The sequence below is a fragment of the Mya arenaria genome, chromosome 9, assembly GCF_026914265.1.
Source record: "Mya arenaria isolate MELC-2E11 chromosome 9, ASM2691426v1".
Taxonomy (NCBI): Eukaryota; Metazoa; Mollusca; class Bivalvia; order Myida; family Myidae; genus Mya; species Mya arenaria.
The window spans coordinates 63,147,260-63,161,856 of record NC_069130.1 but is presented as its reverse complement, the minus strand read 5'-3'; the positions used below and the strand labels follow the sequence as shown (position 1 = coordinate 63,161,856).

Here is a 14,597-nt window from a genome sequence, read left to right as displayed (position 1 = left end):
CCCCCACTTCGATTTTTTGTCACAGAAAATAAGCCATAATGATTATTCAGGATAATCTGCACATATAGGATAAGTTGAGTTGAGTTGGGTTTTACGGCATCGCAAGACTGTATAGGTTATATGGCGCCATTCATCCTTTTCAAAAATTAGATCGGATAAGATATTTTTTAAGTATTGTTGGGAAATAAAGGGCCCTAACTCCTAAATGATAAAAGCGATTTCCATGGCTATCGAACTTGATCAAGATATTATGGTCACAAACATGTGTTAAAAGTTTGGTGAGGATTGGACAAACAGTTTTCAAGAATTAGATCGGAAACAATCTTCGGGACGTATTTTTCAAGTCTTTTTTTGCAAATAAAGGGCCGTAACTCCTAAATGACAAAAGCGATTTCCATGGCTATCGAACTTGATCAAGATATTATGGTCACAATCATGTATGTAAAGTTTGGTGAGGATTGGACACATACTTTTCAAGAATTAGATTGGAAACATATATTTTTGAAGTATTTTTGGCAAAAAAGGGCCGTAACTCCTAAATGACTTAAGCGATTTCCATGACTATCGAACTTGATCAAGATATCATGGTCACAAACATGTGTTTAAAGTTTGGTGAGGATTGGACAAACGGTTTTCAAGAATTAGATCGGAAACAATCTTCGGGACGTACAGACAGACAGACAGACGTACGTACGGACAAGGGCAACCCTATATGCTGCCACTTTGTGGGGGCATAAAAATAGATCGCATATTTTTATATAAAAGATCAAAACTTGATGCTTTATGCATTTTTCTTAAACCATTAGTAAGGCTTAAAGAAATAAAACATTTTCGAACGGAAATATGAAACTCTGCGATGTGATCTTTTGTTAGCAATCTTTTTATCATTTGTTTGCAGATATTTAAGCAGAAATTAGCTCATTCCAAGACAAAAATAAAAAATAAAAGCTCATTCCAAGACAAAAATAAAAAATAAAAATTGTCAAAACGGTATTCTGTGAGAGTGCAGCTTTAACAACCACTCAATTTGAATTATATAAATGTAAAGTGCTGTTAACATTGCCAGTAACTAAATGACATGGCTATTGCAACAACATGTTTATTGTATATATTTATAATTAAAAAAAACCTGTCTAGCAAACATTAGTAAAGAAGATAGTTTAACTAAAGATAATAGGCAAACCTTTTGCAAGGAGTCTGCTTTAAAATGCACACTTCAATGTTGTGGTATAGACTTACATGGAGTGCAAACAAATATCTGGCTAACAAAAAAGTAGTATGTGTTTTAAGGCAACCTAACCGTATCTACTCGAGCTCTGTACAACATGTACCAGACCCCATATTTAACAAACATGTACACCATGATGTTCGGACATGATTTTATGAGGTTAAGTGATCACAAAACTATTTGTCAGACCCCGGACAAACACTCTCCTAGAACGTTAACCCAATGACACAATTTGTGCGTTGGCCTTCGCCTTATAACACAGAGTACATGATATGGTGCATGATGCTTACTTCCTAGTTTCATTTGTTTCCTACTTGAGGATCAAGGGCTTTGTAAGTACAATGATTCTTTTCACATTACCACAATACTGTATCTAACTTTTCCTCCGCATTATTTGATGGCTAAGTTTACTGAGTATTTTGCAATTAAACGCAAACATCGAGTTATACAAGGATTTCTGTGAAGTAACCAACCACAATGCAGCAGCAATATAGAATTCAAATTTCACAAGTCCCTCCGATCCATGTTTACTATTTTAGCAACTGTGTGATGATAAGAAAGAGAGCTGGCCCCGTATTTACTAACGTTGGAGTTTGACAAACACAAAACAAAGTACCGAAAGTAGCACAAATCTTATCAATGGGTCAGTAATAAAAGATTTAAACTATTGACAGGAAAACAGATGGAAGATAACAAGTGTTATCAGTAAATAGCTTAATAACACTATTGGTTCAATGAATAATAGACTGGACTGACAGCTTTACACAGACGTTTACAGCTATTGGTTAAAAAGAGAAACTGAAAGTAAACAATTCTAAAGTGACTATGTTGGAAGTTATAATAATTGCAGGTATCAAATGAACATAATTTTATGAGCTTGTCATTACATCCAGCCATTCACAATTATATAAATTCTATTGGATGTCTGGTGACTATATATAATTTTGATATCATTTATATAGGTTTAATTTTAATTCATTTTCCATTTTATACAAACATTTATAAAACAAGTTAAGGAAATATTTTAAAGTCAAGCGAGCCTTTGGCAAGGTTTATAGCTTTTCTGTTATGAGTTTCATGAAATTTTGTAATAAACTAGAGTTTTTTTTGGGGAAAAGCACTTGTCTCCCCAGTTGTGTGGTCATGATGAGAAAGAATCAATAATGGACATGAAATATGTATTTTTGGACTGAATACAGACAAAGATGAGGGTCATCTACTAGTCTTTAGTTATGGAGCAGAAAGAAGTGTGATGTACAGACCAATGACCAATAAATTGTTTTTCACCTGAAGGTTACGTGACCTTGACCAACTGACCTCAAAATCAATACAGGACGTCCACTAAACACAACCAACTAGTAAACCAAGTATAAAGTTCCTGGGACCAACATTCTTTACTCATTCAATGGAAACCAAGTATAAAGTTTTTAAACAGAAACCATAATGACCTTGACCTATTGATCTACTGATTCCAAATTCAATAGGGGTCATCAACTTGTCATGACCAATTGGCATACCAAGTATGAAGATCCTTGGTACACGTGTTCTAAAGTTATAGAGTGGAAACTGTTTTTTCATCTCAAGGTCACTGTGAACCTGACCTTTGATCTACTGATCTTAATTCAAAAGGGGTCATCTAATAGTCATGAACAACTGGCGTACTAAGTATTAAGTTTCTGGATGCAAGCATTCTTTAGTTATTGAGCAGAAACACTTTCAGCTTTAGGTAAGCGCCAACATATCATTCTTCACCTGAAGTTCATGGACCAAAAGGATTTACAGTTTTTGAGAGAAAACTGCTTTTCACCTCAAGGTCACCATGCCCTTGACAATTGATCGTCTTATCTCAAAATCATTACGGGTCATTAACTGGACATGACCATCCTGCATACCAAGTATGAAAATCCTGGGTCTTAGCATTTTTAAGTTACTCACTGACTAACTGACTCACTCACTCACTCACTGACTCACTGATAGAATATCAAAAATGACAATGAATGTAAGAAGGCATTTTAACAGTTGAAACAAAATAATTTGGTTGCATAAAGAAAGATTTGTTTCATTTTTTGGTCAAATGTTCAATGCTTAAAATCAGTGGGACTAAATGACATCAATCTTTAAGGCCTAAATTAAAATTAAGTTTGTTTGCCCTTTACCGACCGACCTGAAAAAAAGCCGCCGACCCAAAATACTTTATTGCAAAATTCGTGAGAATATTTTTTTTTTCAATTTTGCAGTCACGATTTGTTTTCGCTGTTTTTTCGCCGTTAGTTTAGTTTATTTTCTTTCCGCTCAATCGTTGGGTTCTTTAAATCAATCAAGACAAAAGAAGCGCTTGTTGTACGTTTTGTGAACGATTTGCAAGCGTCTAGAAAACAGTTCATCATCATGGCGTCCATATTAACATTTTGTTACAGTGTTTTTATTAATATTGATGGTAAATTAAATCAAATTGCGAAAAATAAAATAAGTTCTTTCGAGTCCACTAACACATGGGAAGATGTATTATCAGACTTCATGAATAAGGCAAACGTAACATTACAAAAAACGGATTCCGTTACAATTTCCGTTTGCAAAAACAGCACCGATGTCGAAAGTTTCCATCCAGACATTTCTGAAAGTATTTCGGTGCTCAATACCTTTGACTGTTCGTTGAAGTATGTTACTTACAATATAAAAAGAGAAAGTGATATCAATGATCAGAACAACAATGTTGACGGTGACGAAGCTTCCCACTCGAATGCATTCACCATGATGATGCAGGGGGAAAACAGCAAAAAACCAAAAACGAAGACAGATGGTAACAGAGTCACAGGTTTGTATTATTAATGTTGTATTTAATATTTGTTGACAAAACATTTTGCACAGAAAATTGTTTGTTTTAAATATGATATTGGACCCACTCAACTATTTTGTGGTACCTGCGTTTCCGACGGGGGGTTTCTGCCAGGAAATATTGATGGCTGCATGTGAAATTTAACTCAATTGACGCTAGGTATTTAACATGTCTTTCCCCAAATGATTTTAAAATATAGAAATTCAAGCCCCTCCCACGACAAAGTTTTTGGGGTTGCATGTTATAACCTGGGCCCAACCCATTTAATAATTTAAACATTAAAATGCATTCCCATATATTAATGTAATGGTTGCAACAATATGGTTCATCCACCAGAAAAAATAAAAAAGGTCAAACATACAAACACCAGTTTTTGTTTTCAAGATCAAATTCTAGAAAAAAATAAAATATTTTTCCTACCTACCGACCCACCTCTAAAATTTAGGGTCGGTAAAGGGCAAACAAAGAATTTTTTAATTGTGGCCTAAGTTAAATTGTACAAGTGTAATTCAAGAAAATAAGCAATGGTTGTATTACACTTCAAACAAGGAAGATCGTGGGATAAATGAAGAATATTCCATAAGTTGCAATTTGATATAAACAACATACTTGTCAGCGAATAGCCTACAAGGGTAAGTTATTGTTGTAGCTAACGAAAGACAGTGATGTTAAAAAAGCCAAAAAAACATAACATATTTGACAAATGATTTGTGACCTTGACCTACGAACATGGGTCTTGTATGCGACACAGCCCTTTCTCATTGTGAACATCTGTTTCTAGCTATTTTATATTGCTTTTGATCACCTTTTCTACGGATACATGTCATAATGGGTTTGCGAATTAACCAAAAAGAACATTTAGTGACATATAAAGGAATATTATTCCATTCCTAATTGAGCATGTCCTTGGTAAATCGTGCAGGTTGTTATTGTCGCCTCTTGACTACACTCTGCAGTGACAAACTTTGTGCTAAATATGCTATGGAAGGTTCAGGTCTGATGAGAGGGTTTGCCAGGGCAACAAGTTGATGTCATTTATGTTAAGGAACTGTTGAGTGATACATGCTTCATGTGGCTCTGCATTGTCATGCATTATAATAGCAGGTCCATGTTGCTACAAGAATGGAACTGCTTCTGGCTGCAAAATCTGGTCAATGTGGCCTTCAGCATTGAGACTGCCCGGAACAACAACAAGATTAGACTAAGTGTTTCTGCCGTCCATGATTCAACCCGGAGCCATGAAACTACCACTCCAAACTGTATTCCACTCCAACACACAACAGTCTAAAAAACACTCTCCAGCTATTCTAAATCACATGAACCTTGCCATCATGGTGACTCAGGTTAAACCTCGACTCATCAGAAAAAAGAACCCGAGCCCATTCAGCTTGACAAAATGAAAATGTACTCCTTGCTTGAATAGGCTGGTAAGTTTGTCTCGTAAAGGTTAAACTTACAAATACTGAACCCAAGTGCCATATACACTGTCATTAATTTTTGACAGAATAAAGCTCCATTACAACATCAATTTAGAACAGAAAAGAAAACAAGTTTATTTCCACACATAACATCATACACATATACATCAATGTAGTTGACTATGATAGTCCATGGTCATTTTTTTCATTATTTAACATTTGCTTGGCAGTTTATATAAGTGTGTTATTTTCTACTTTATTTGAGATTCTTTACAGTAACATAAATAGAAGCAAATGTTAATTTTTTTCTCTTTTTTTCAGAAGTAATATTACGTTCAAATCCTTTTACAACTATTTAGCAGTTGGTACTAAAACATATAATAATCATGTATGTAAAGTAATGAAATTCTTTCTCTGAGCAAATGCTTTATACACAAAAATAGAGAGATTCTTTAACAAACCGATATGTTCTGTATTCAGTAATTCTATGGTTTTATACATATTTGGATGAGTTACGATGTCATCGAGGAACATATTTAGGTTTCTTCTATATTTAACTGATGTGAAGATCATCTGAACTGGCTTAAACCTATTTTGAATTTCTGTACATTAACACACTTAAGGTAGGGTTTGAATTCAAAATTAGAAATGTTTCTATAAAGAAAAGCTCTTAAGAGTTTGACAATCTGCTGTTTAAATTTTGCACATAAAGGACACATGATGAAACCCCATATTAATACTCAATTTTGTTCAAACATGTTCTACGCAGAAATTTTACAACATCATTACATTATAGATGGTTTCTACATATCTATCATTCGGCATACTTAAAACTTTAAACCAGTATTTAATTATATTGATAATGCAATGCGACAGTACGATCTAATCTGCCCATCTCTGCATATACAAAGTCATTTTGTGTTTTTGTTTTAACCGAAAGTACATGTACATATTTTATGAATTTGGTTTGTATCCTTTCAATTGGCAATCATTTTGAAAATCCCAAAACCTCTGAATCATATAATAAAATATGTCTAAAAAGTTTGTCAAAATGTTCCAATTTACGTTCAGTTGTAATAAGTAAATTTGTTCTTTTTCTTAATTTAAAAATTGGTGTACATGCATTTTGGTAGCATGCATAAATGATCGAGCTTCAGACTATACCTAAATATGTAAATTTATTTACGACCTCCAATGGTGATCCCCAGGAGAAAAATTGAAGATTTAAAGTAATATGCCCACTTTCCTAAAAAACAGCACCTTAGTTTTGCCTTTATTAACCTTATATTTCCATTGTTACAATATTCCTCTAATAAATTAATGTTCTTCTCCTGAATTAGCACAAATTACAATATTGTCTGCATATAATGAAAGACATTTACAAGAAATAGTGCTATTTGCAAGAAAATTACATTATTATTATTGGCATCAAGAATATATGGCAGTGGGCGCCAAGTGTGCCCTACCTGTTTAAAGCCTTGTGTAAAGGATGAGTGTGTCTCAAGAGAATCTCCATGAAAACACTAATAAATCCTACCAATAAATCAAAGTTGTTTAAGTCACCCCACCCCAGCCCATGTGATAGTGAACTAATGGCATATACAGTAAACTTTATCCATCAAAATACAACAGTTTTAGCCGTAAAACCTACCAGATCACCCATGTCAACTTTAGACATTTTGCCCTCTATCCAGATACTCACAAGTCTACTTTTGACATTTTACCCTCTATCCAGATACCACTCACGTAAAATATTACGTAAATCATGCAAAAATATAAATCACACATACATTTTTCACCCGATACGAGATCGCCCGCGTCCGAAAATCATGGTGGCAAATATTAATTTCGTTGGAATCCCACACCCCGTTCTTCAAATGGACATGACAAATACTATCAAGTCCCATCGATTGGCTGAAACGCAGATTCTGCTTGGTGACGTCATTTCAATGTAGACAGGTTATAACTTTTTACGCCTGTCAAAATGTATGATAAGCAGTGAAACATCGTAACCAATCTACACACCGGACTTCCATCTGCATCCAAAATGTGGATGCAATCAAAGCTGACAGCGTTTGGTTTTAGAAAAAACAAATCCAAATCATCAAGTAATCCAAACAATGACAGTTCTGAAAGATCTAAACTCTGCCAGTTACTCAACAGGGTTTTATTGAGCATGGTGTGCAAAGTTTGAACAGGATTCTTGACTTCTTTGGGAATATGTTAAATGCTCCTGAGACAAGAGGCAACCACCCTCAGCTCAGTCTACAGAAAACGTACATGCTCCTTGTTTCAACACATAATGAAACATATCCAAACTTTGCAAAAATGGCATCAATACTAATGGCAGTACCCCTTGTAAACATTTGTGCCTTGTGAGAGGAGATTTTCATCACAAAATAGACACATTAGCAAGTTCAAAAGCAGGCGTCTGGTCAAAAATGTTGAAAACAGAACATAGGACAGACGTGGATGAAGTCATGCAAAAGGCATTTCAGAAATGTAACCTGTAGACAATAGACTTTGATTGAATGGAATCCAAATAGTTGTTAAGTTGTAACTTCAATACAAAACTAACAATTTGTTAACTTATAAAATAAGTTTTCAATAAAACAATTAAAATATTTATTCATTTCATACCCCAAAAAATTGCATTTTACCCCTAATTTTTGTAAAAAATAGTAAGTGGGAACTCTGATATTGAGTTTCATAAACCTATCTTTGATACTTTTTGAGTAATCACAGGATAATAAGTCAAGGGCAATTACTCTGCATTAACTTGTCTTGACGAAAAAAACAACACTAACATGCATAATCTCCATATTGCCCTCTTTCCACATACTTAGTTTTATTAACCTAGCTTTGATACTTTTTGAGTTATGGTAGGATCAAGTTTTTGTGGACAGACGGAAGGAAGGACAGACAGATGGACAAAGGGTAAACCTTAAGTACCTGCCTGTCAAACTGGTAGGGGACCAATTATGGGGATGTTACGACAGCAGCAACAAATCACTTAAAGCTTGATTTGATTACGATATCAAACATGTTGTTTGGATTATTAGCAATTCAAATAATGTTTTACTTATTTCTGCTATTTAATATTGTTGAATATCTAAAGGTTGTTAAATCATTGCAATTATGTAAAACTAGGACAACAACGAAGCTGTTGAGCTAAATCTTAAAATTGTTTGCTTATAAGAGAGATGTCGTTGTTAATCCGTGAAAGCAATAAAAAATTCCGCAATAAATAGTGAGGTGTTGACTAGGCCGTGACTGCTTGCCCTAATTATCGGATTTGTTGTCGCACAAGCAGATGCGCTTGATTTATGACAGTGACAGAATCGATTATCATGCAGGACACATGGGCACTGTTTACGTCATTTAAAGAAAATATTTTCAAAAAAATTGTTGTCTCCGTAAATTCGTCAAATTTGAAAAGTTGTCGCCACCGATATGCGGGAATCCTGGTTTAGAACACGGTTAAAACAGGTAATTTTGTGGCATGCAGGTTTAAAATGTGGATCAAATCAAACAAGAGATGTTTGTCAAACATTATGCCCCCCCTGAGCGCCATGTTGTCAGGATTATATGGACAATTGAATGAAATATGCATGGACCGAAATGACAGCTGATTTGTTGCTGTTTTAAGATTATGACCATTAAAGTGTGAGGATAAAGTGTGTTATGACCGTCATGACCTTTGACTCTATGAACTCAAAATCCAGAGTCATTAGCTGGTCACCAGAAACCTAAATGTCAAGTTTGAGGGCCATGGGTGCAGGCATTGTCAAGTTATCAAAAGACAAGTTTTTTTCGTTCAAGGACACTGTGACCTTAACCTTTGACCCGATGACCCCTTAAATCATAAGGGGTCATCTACAAGTCAGATGCAACTCCAAGTCAAGTTTGAAGGCCATGGGTTCAGGCATTGTTGAGTTATCACTCGGACAACCTTTTACCATTCAAGATCACTGTGACCTTGACCTTTGGCTCTATGAATCCTAAAATCAATAAGGGTGATCTACTGGTCAGGCTTAACATCCATGTCAAGTTTAATGATCATAGGTTCAGGCATTGTCGAGATATCATTGGGGGAAGATTTGTTAACTTTTTTGCATTAAAGGTTACTGTGACATTGACCTTACCCTGATGACCCCCAAAGTCGATAGGGGTCATCTACTTGGCAGGCCCAACCTTCATGTCAAGTTTGATGACCATAGGTCCAAGAATTGTCGAGTTTGCTTTCAAGGTCACTGTGACCTTGACCTTTGACCCCTAAAATCAATAGGGGTCATCTTCTGGTCAGGCCCAACCTCCATGTCAAGTTTGAGGGCCATGGGTGCAGGCATTGTTGAGTTATCACTCGGACAACCTTTTATCATTCAAGGTCACTGTGACCTTGACCTTTGGCCCAATGACCCCTAAAATTAATAGGGACAATCTTCTGGCCAGGCTCAACCTCCAAATCAAGTTTGAGGGCCATGGGTGCATCCATTGTCAAGTTATCACTCGGATAACCTTTTACCATTCCAGGTCACTGTGACCTTGACCTTTGGCCCAATGACCCCTTAAATCAATAGGGACCATCTTCTGGCCAGGCCCAACCTCCAAGTCAAGTTTGAGGGCCATGGGTGCAGGCATTGTCGAGTTATCACTCGGACAACCTTTTGCCATTCCAGGTCACTGTGACCATGACCTTTGGCCAGATGACCCCCAAAAACCATAGGGGTCATCTCCTGGTCAGGCCAATTCTCCAAGTCAAGTTTGAGGGCCATGGGTGCAGGCATTGTTGAGTTATCAATCGGACAACCTTTTACCATTCAAGGTCACTGTGACCTTGACCTTTGGCCCAATGACCCCCCAAAACAATAGGGGTCATCTACTGGTCAGGCCCAACCTCCAAGTCAAGTTTGAGGGCCATGGGTGCAGGCATTGTTGAGTTATCACTTGAACAACCTTTTACCATTCAAGGTCACTGTGACCTTGACCTTTGACCCATTGAGCCCAAAAAACAATAGGGGTCAGCTACTGGTCAGGCCCAACCTCCAAGTCAAGTTTGAGGGCCATGGGTGCAGGCATTGTCACGTTATCACTCGGACAACCTTTTACCATTCAAGGTCACTGTGACCTTGACCTTTGGCCTGATGACTCCCAAAAACAATAGGGGTCATCTACTGGTCAGACCCAACCTCCATGTCAAGTTTGAGGGCCATGGGTGCAGGCATTGTTGAGTTATCACTCGGACAAGCTTTAAAATTATTTTACCATTAAAGGTCACTGTGACCTTGACCTTTGACCCGATGACCCCCAAAATCAATAGGGGTCATCTACTGGTCAGGCCCAACCTTCATGTGAAGTTTGATGACCATACGTCCAGGAATTGTTGAGTTATCACTCGGACAAGCTTTGGTCTACCGACGGACAGACCAACCGACCGACATACCGACATGCCTGTGCAAAGCAATATACCCCTCTTCTTCGAAGGGGGGCATAATTAGGGGTTCCTGTATCAAATCAAATTGATGATTTTAAAACTGTTTTTTCGATGCATTGGAGCGAATCGTTGCACCTCTACATGCAGGGTTCCCGCTGGCGATCGCCATTGTCGCCATTTGCGACAAAATCGCAAATGTGGCGACAACTTTACAAATTTGGCGAATTTATGGCGACAATGATTTTTTTCTAAAATATTTTCTTAAAATGACGTAAGTGGTGACCATGCGGCCTGCATGATAATCGATTCTGTCACTGTCATAAATCAAGCGCATCTGCTGGTGCGACAACAAAAATTAATCCGATAATTAGGGCAAGCAGTCACGGCCCAGTCAACACCTCGCTAATTATTGCAGAATTTTATTGCTTTCACGGATAAACAATGACATCCTTTAACTGTCATGTCCCTTTTTAGCAAACAATTTTAATATTTAGCTCAACAGCCTTGTTGTTACGTAATTATCGTGTTAGTTTTAAATATGCAAATCGTAGAATTTTATGTTGTCGGAAAGTCACGTGATATGCAAACTTCGTAATGACGTTTACGCGCTAAAAATAGACTTGCTTTCGGTTTTGTCACAATTTGTAATTGCTATAAATGCAGCATTCTAAGAGTTCAAAAAGTGTCAAAAAGATTAACAGAAATCAAATAAATAGGATTAAACCCCATTTGATAAGGCTTCTAATATGTTGGCTGGAGTAAAGAGTAGGTAGACAAATTTCTATTAGGAAAGTTATGGCCCTAGTTTGACAATGTATATTTCTTTGAGTTTCCATTTATTTTAAATTTATCTCATAATTTCACAAATGTATTCTTTTATTGTATGCAGGCATTAGACTGAAATCAACATATTGATGTTTATGTCACATTTTTTGCAATATTTTTTTATTTATATACTAGTCCATATACAATGAATTTTGTCAACAGAATAACAATTTGCTATTAATATCTTGTGCTTCATGTACAACAAAATGTTATGATTTGCACGACAATGTGCTAATTAAATGCAATTAAAGGCTCTTAAAATGCTTAAACCTCATGAGTTTCAGGGGGCTTTGCCCCCTTGGCCCCCACAAAAAAGTGGCGACAACTTTTTAGAACCCAGGGTGAACCCTGCTACATGTAATCATAAACAAACAATATTTTAGGCCTTATGGGTTTTAAATTATATAGACATAAGATGTCTTAGAAATTTAATATATTCTGCAGTTTTGCAGGCCATTTTTTATGGTTATTATACCGAATCCTTTAAATTCTATTCATTTTTTTAATTTAATTTAAATGTACATGTAAATCGATATGATTATGCCTTTATCGAGACTCTTTTCTAATAAACAAACTGTCATTGAATTCCTATGAGCAAAATTGTGAATTATTATTAAGTTAAATCCTTTTAAAAATTGGCATTCTAATTATTTTATAACGTTATAATATAGTGCTTTTTAAGGGCCATCGATTAGTAGTTCTTAAGACAATGACCCTTGTGAACTAGGTACTTCAATGCCCAATTGAGACACAAACCAAGGCATTAACTTCAGTATGGTCTATAGTAGTAAATACCGGAACGAATAGTAATTAAATATAATCATAATGAATTTGCAGAGAACAAAAAATACGTGGTAAAAATGGCATAGTGAGTCAGACACAAATACGGCCCTCGCAAACCTTGAACAAATACGAACGTGCCAGAAACGTATGCAAATGATTCTTACCTTCTCGACGTCATTATATAAATAAGTGACGAGGAGAATCATATGTTTTATATGGAAACAATCAATAAAACCACAAAATAATTTCTTCTCTTCCTCTTCTAAAAATATTAAAATGCTGTGAAAAATGCAAAACCTTATTTGTAATAACGGCTATTGCAATAACGGTTTTATGTCGAAGAACATTCCTTGCTGATATTCAAAATAATGCACAATAAACTCTTAAGTCATAAACATTTCATTAGAAATACTGTTATAAGTCTTTAATTTTTGTTTTTAAATTAAAATGTTTAATTTTCAGTTTTGTGATTGGCAACAAATATGTATACCATTAATTTTGACAGTGCGGGTGTAATGCAATATGATACAGCGCACATGTTCTTATGGCCATAATTGAAGCTATTATAAAACTTTCATCACGAGGAATTCCTCTCAGAAGTTAAAAGACCAAAACCGCGAGAGCAGCAATTTGAATATTTTATGGGCTGGATAAGCACTAATGATGAAAACAAAATCCAAACATCGGAAAAGTAGTTCATAGAATGTGACGAACACCTCACCGCAAGTCGAAAATGAAATAATTACATGTATTGACCACTATATACGTGGTAAGATATTTAGCATAACAGCAGACGAAACGACTGTTATAAATGTAACAGAACAAAAGTGTGTTTTTGTGTACGATTTGCGGGAAAAAATCCGTGAACAATTAATTGGTTTTGTGAAATGCCACGGAAAAATGCGGAAACTATAAAGCTTATCGAACGCTTATAACAATGGAGCCTAGATCCAACAAAGTGGCAAGGGAAAGAGTTTGGTTGTGCATCGACAATGAGTGGCAAAGTAAGTGGCGTTCAGGCTCGGATAACTGACATTTATCCACATGCTAAGTACTTTACCTAAGAGGCATTGTTTGAACCTAGAAGGTCTCTCATCATGCACTCAGTTTCCACCAATTCGTAATTTTGTGAACACATCTCATCACATTACTTTCTTTTTCATTACTGTGCATAAAGGAAATGTATTCTAAATAGACACACGTCAGGTAAAAACGCAGTGTCCGACCTTTAAACCGAGCACACCAGATTGTGAGGAGGAGAACGAATCTGACATTTCAATTTCAGTGTGCTTCAAAACAGACTCTCCCTTTACTCTTGGACACGAGATGGTTATCAGGAATAGATTCCATTAGCACCCTGTTAGTTCATTATGAACATATATCAGACCCACTTAGTGGGATTGTTGACGAATCATTTGGTCAGTTAGCTTCTGATACTAAGTTATTTTAGGTCAATGGAAAGATTAGAGTTCATTGTTGTGGCATTTTTGACGCAATATATTGGCATTTATAAGAACATTGTTTGTAAACGTGCAATATATTGGCATTTATAAGATTATTGTCTGTGAACTTGCAAGCCAACGATTGTCAGACTTGCTATAGGCTCATATTGAAGCTAACAACCTTGCTGATATCCTCAGAACTATAATAGCCAAACTCGACTCTTTTGAAAATATGTATGATAGGTCAGTGAGCATACCTGTACAAATATGCATAGTGCCAGGGAAACCACGGATCGTTGGTAGTCAAATCAAAGGGCCAATGCTGGTGAAAATACATAACAGATGGACCAACATATATGCTAAATCATGTCTATCCGTTTTCCGGCACAATAGGAAGAGGTTTTACAAGGAACATATTTGCTATCTGGAAATCATGACCACCTTACGTCTGCATTGAATTCAAAATATTAAAAAGAAATTTAAACGACCTTCCTATGATAGGCCAATTTGTAACCGAAGTTATAAGGTAGAAACTTATTTAGATATGTGACGAAAACTGGTGTTATAAATCATTGTTTGCTAATACTTCATATGTCTTCCAATAATCAGAAATGGTTAAAAATCAATTTTG

General features: G+C 35.9%; 1 protein-coding gene across 1 annotated transcript in view; it reads right to left on the bottom strand.

Moving 5' to 3' along the window:
• LOC128246448 (tyrosine-protein phosphatase non-receptor type 11-like) overlaps window positions 1–12,816 on the bottom strand; it is a 49,056-nt gene extending 36,240 nt beyond the window's left edge. Inside the window, exon 1 of the mRNA XM_052964663.1 lies at window positions 12,689–12,816. Coding sequence (XP_052820623.1) covers window positions 12,689–12,702 — 14 coding nt within the window. The 5' untranslated portion in view covers window positions 12,703–12,816. The remainder of the gene's footprint in view (window positions 1–12,688) is intronic.
• Window positions 12,817–14,597: the final 1,781 nt, after the last annotated feature.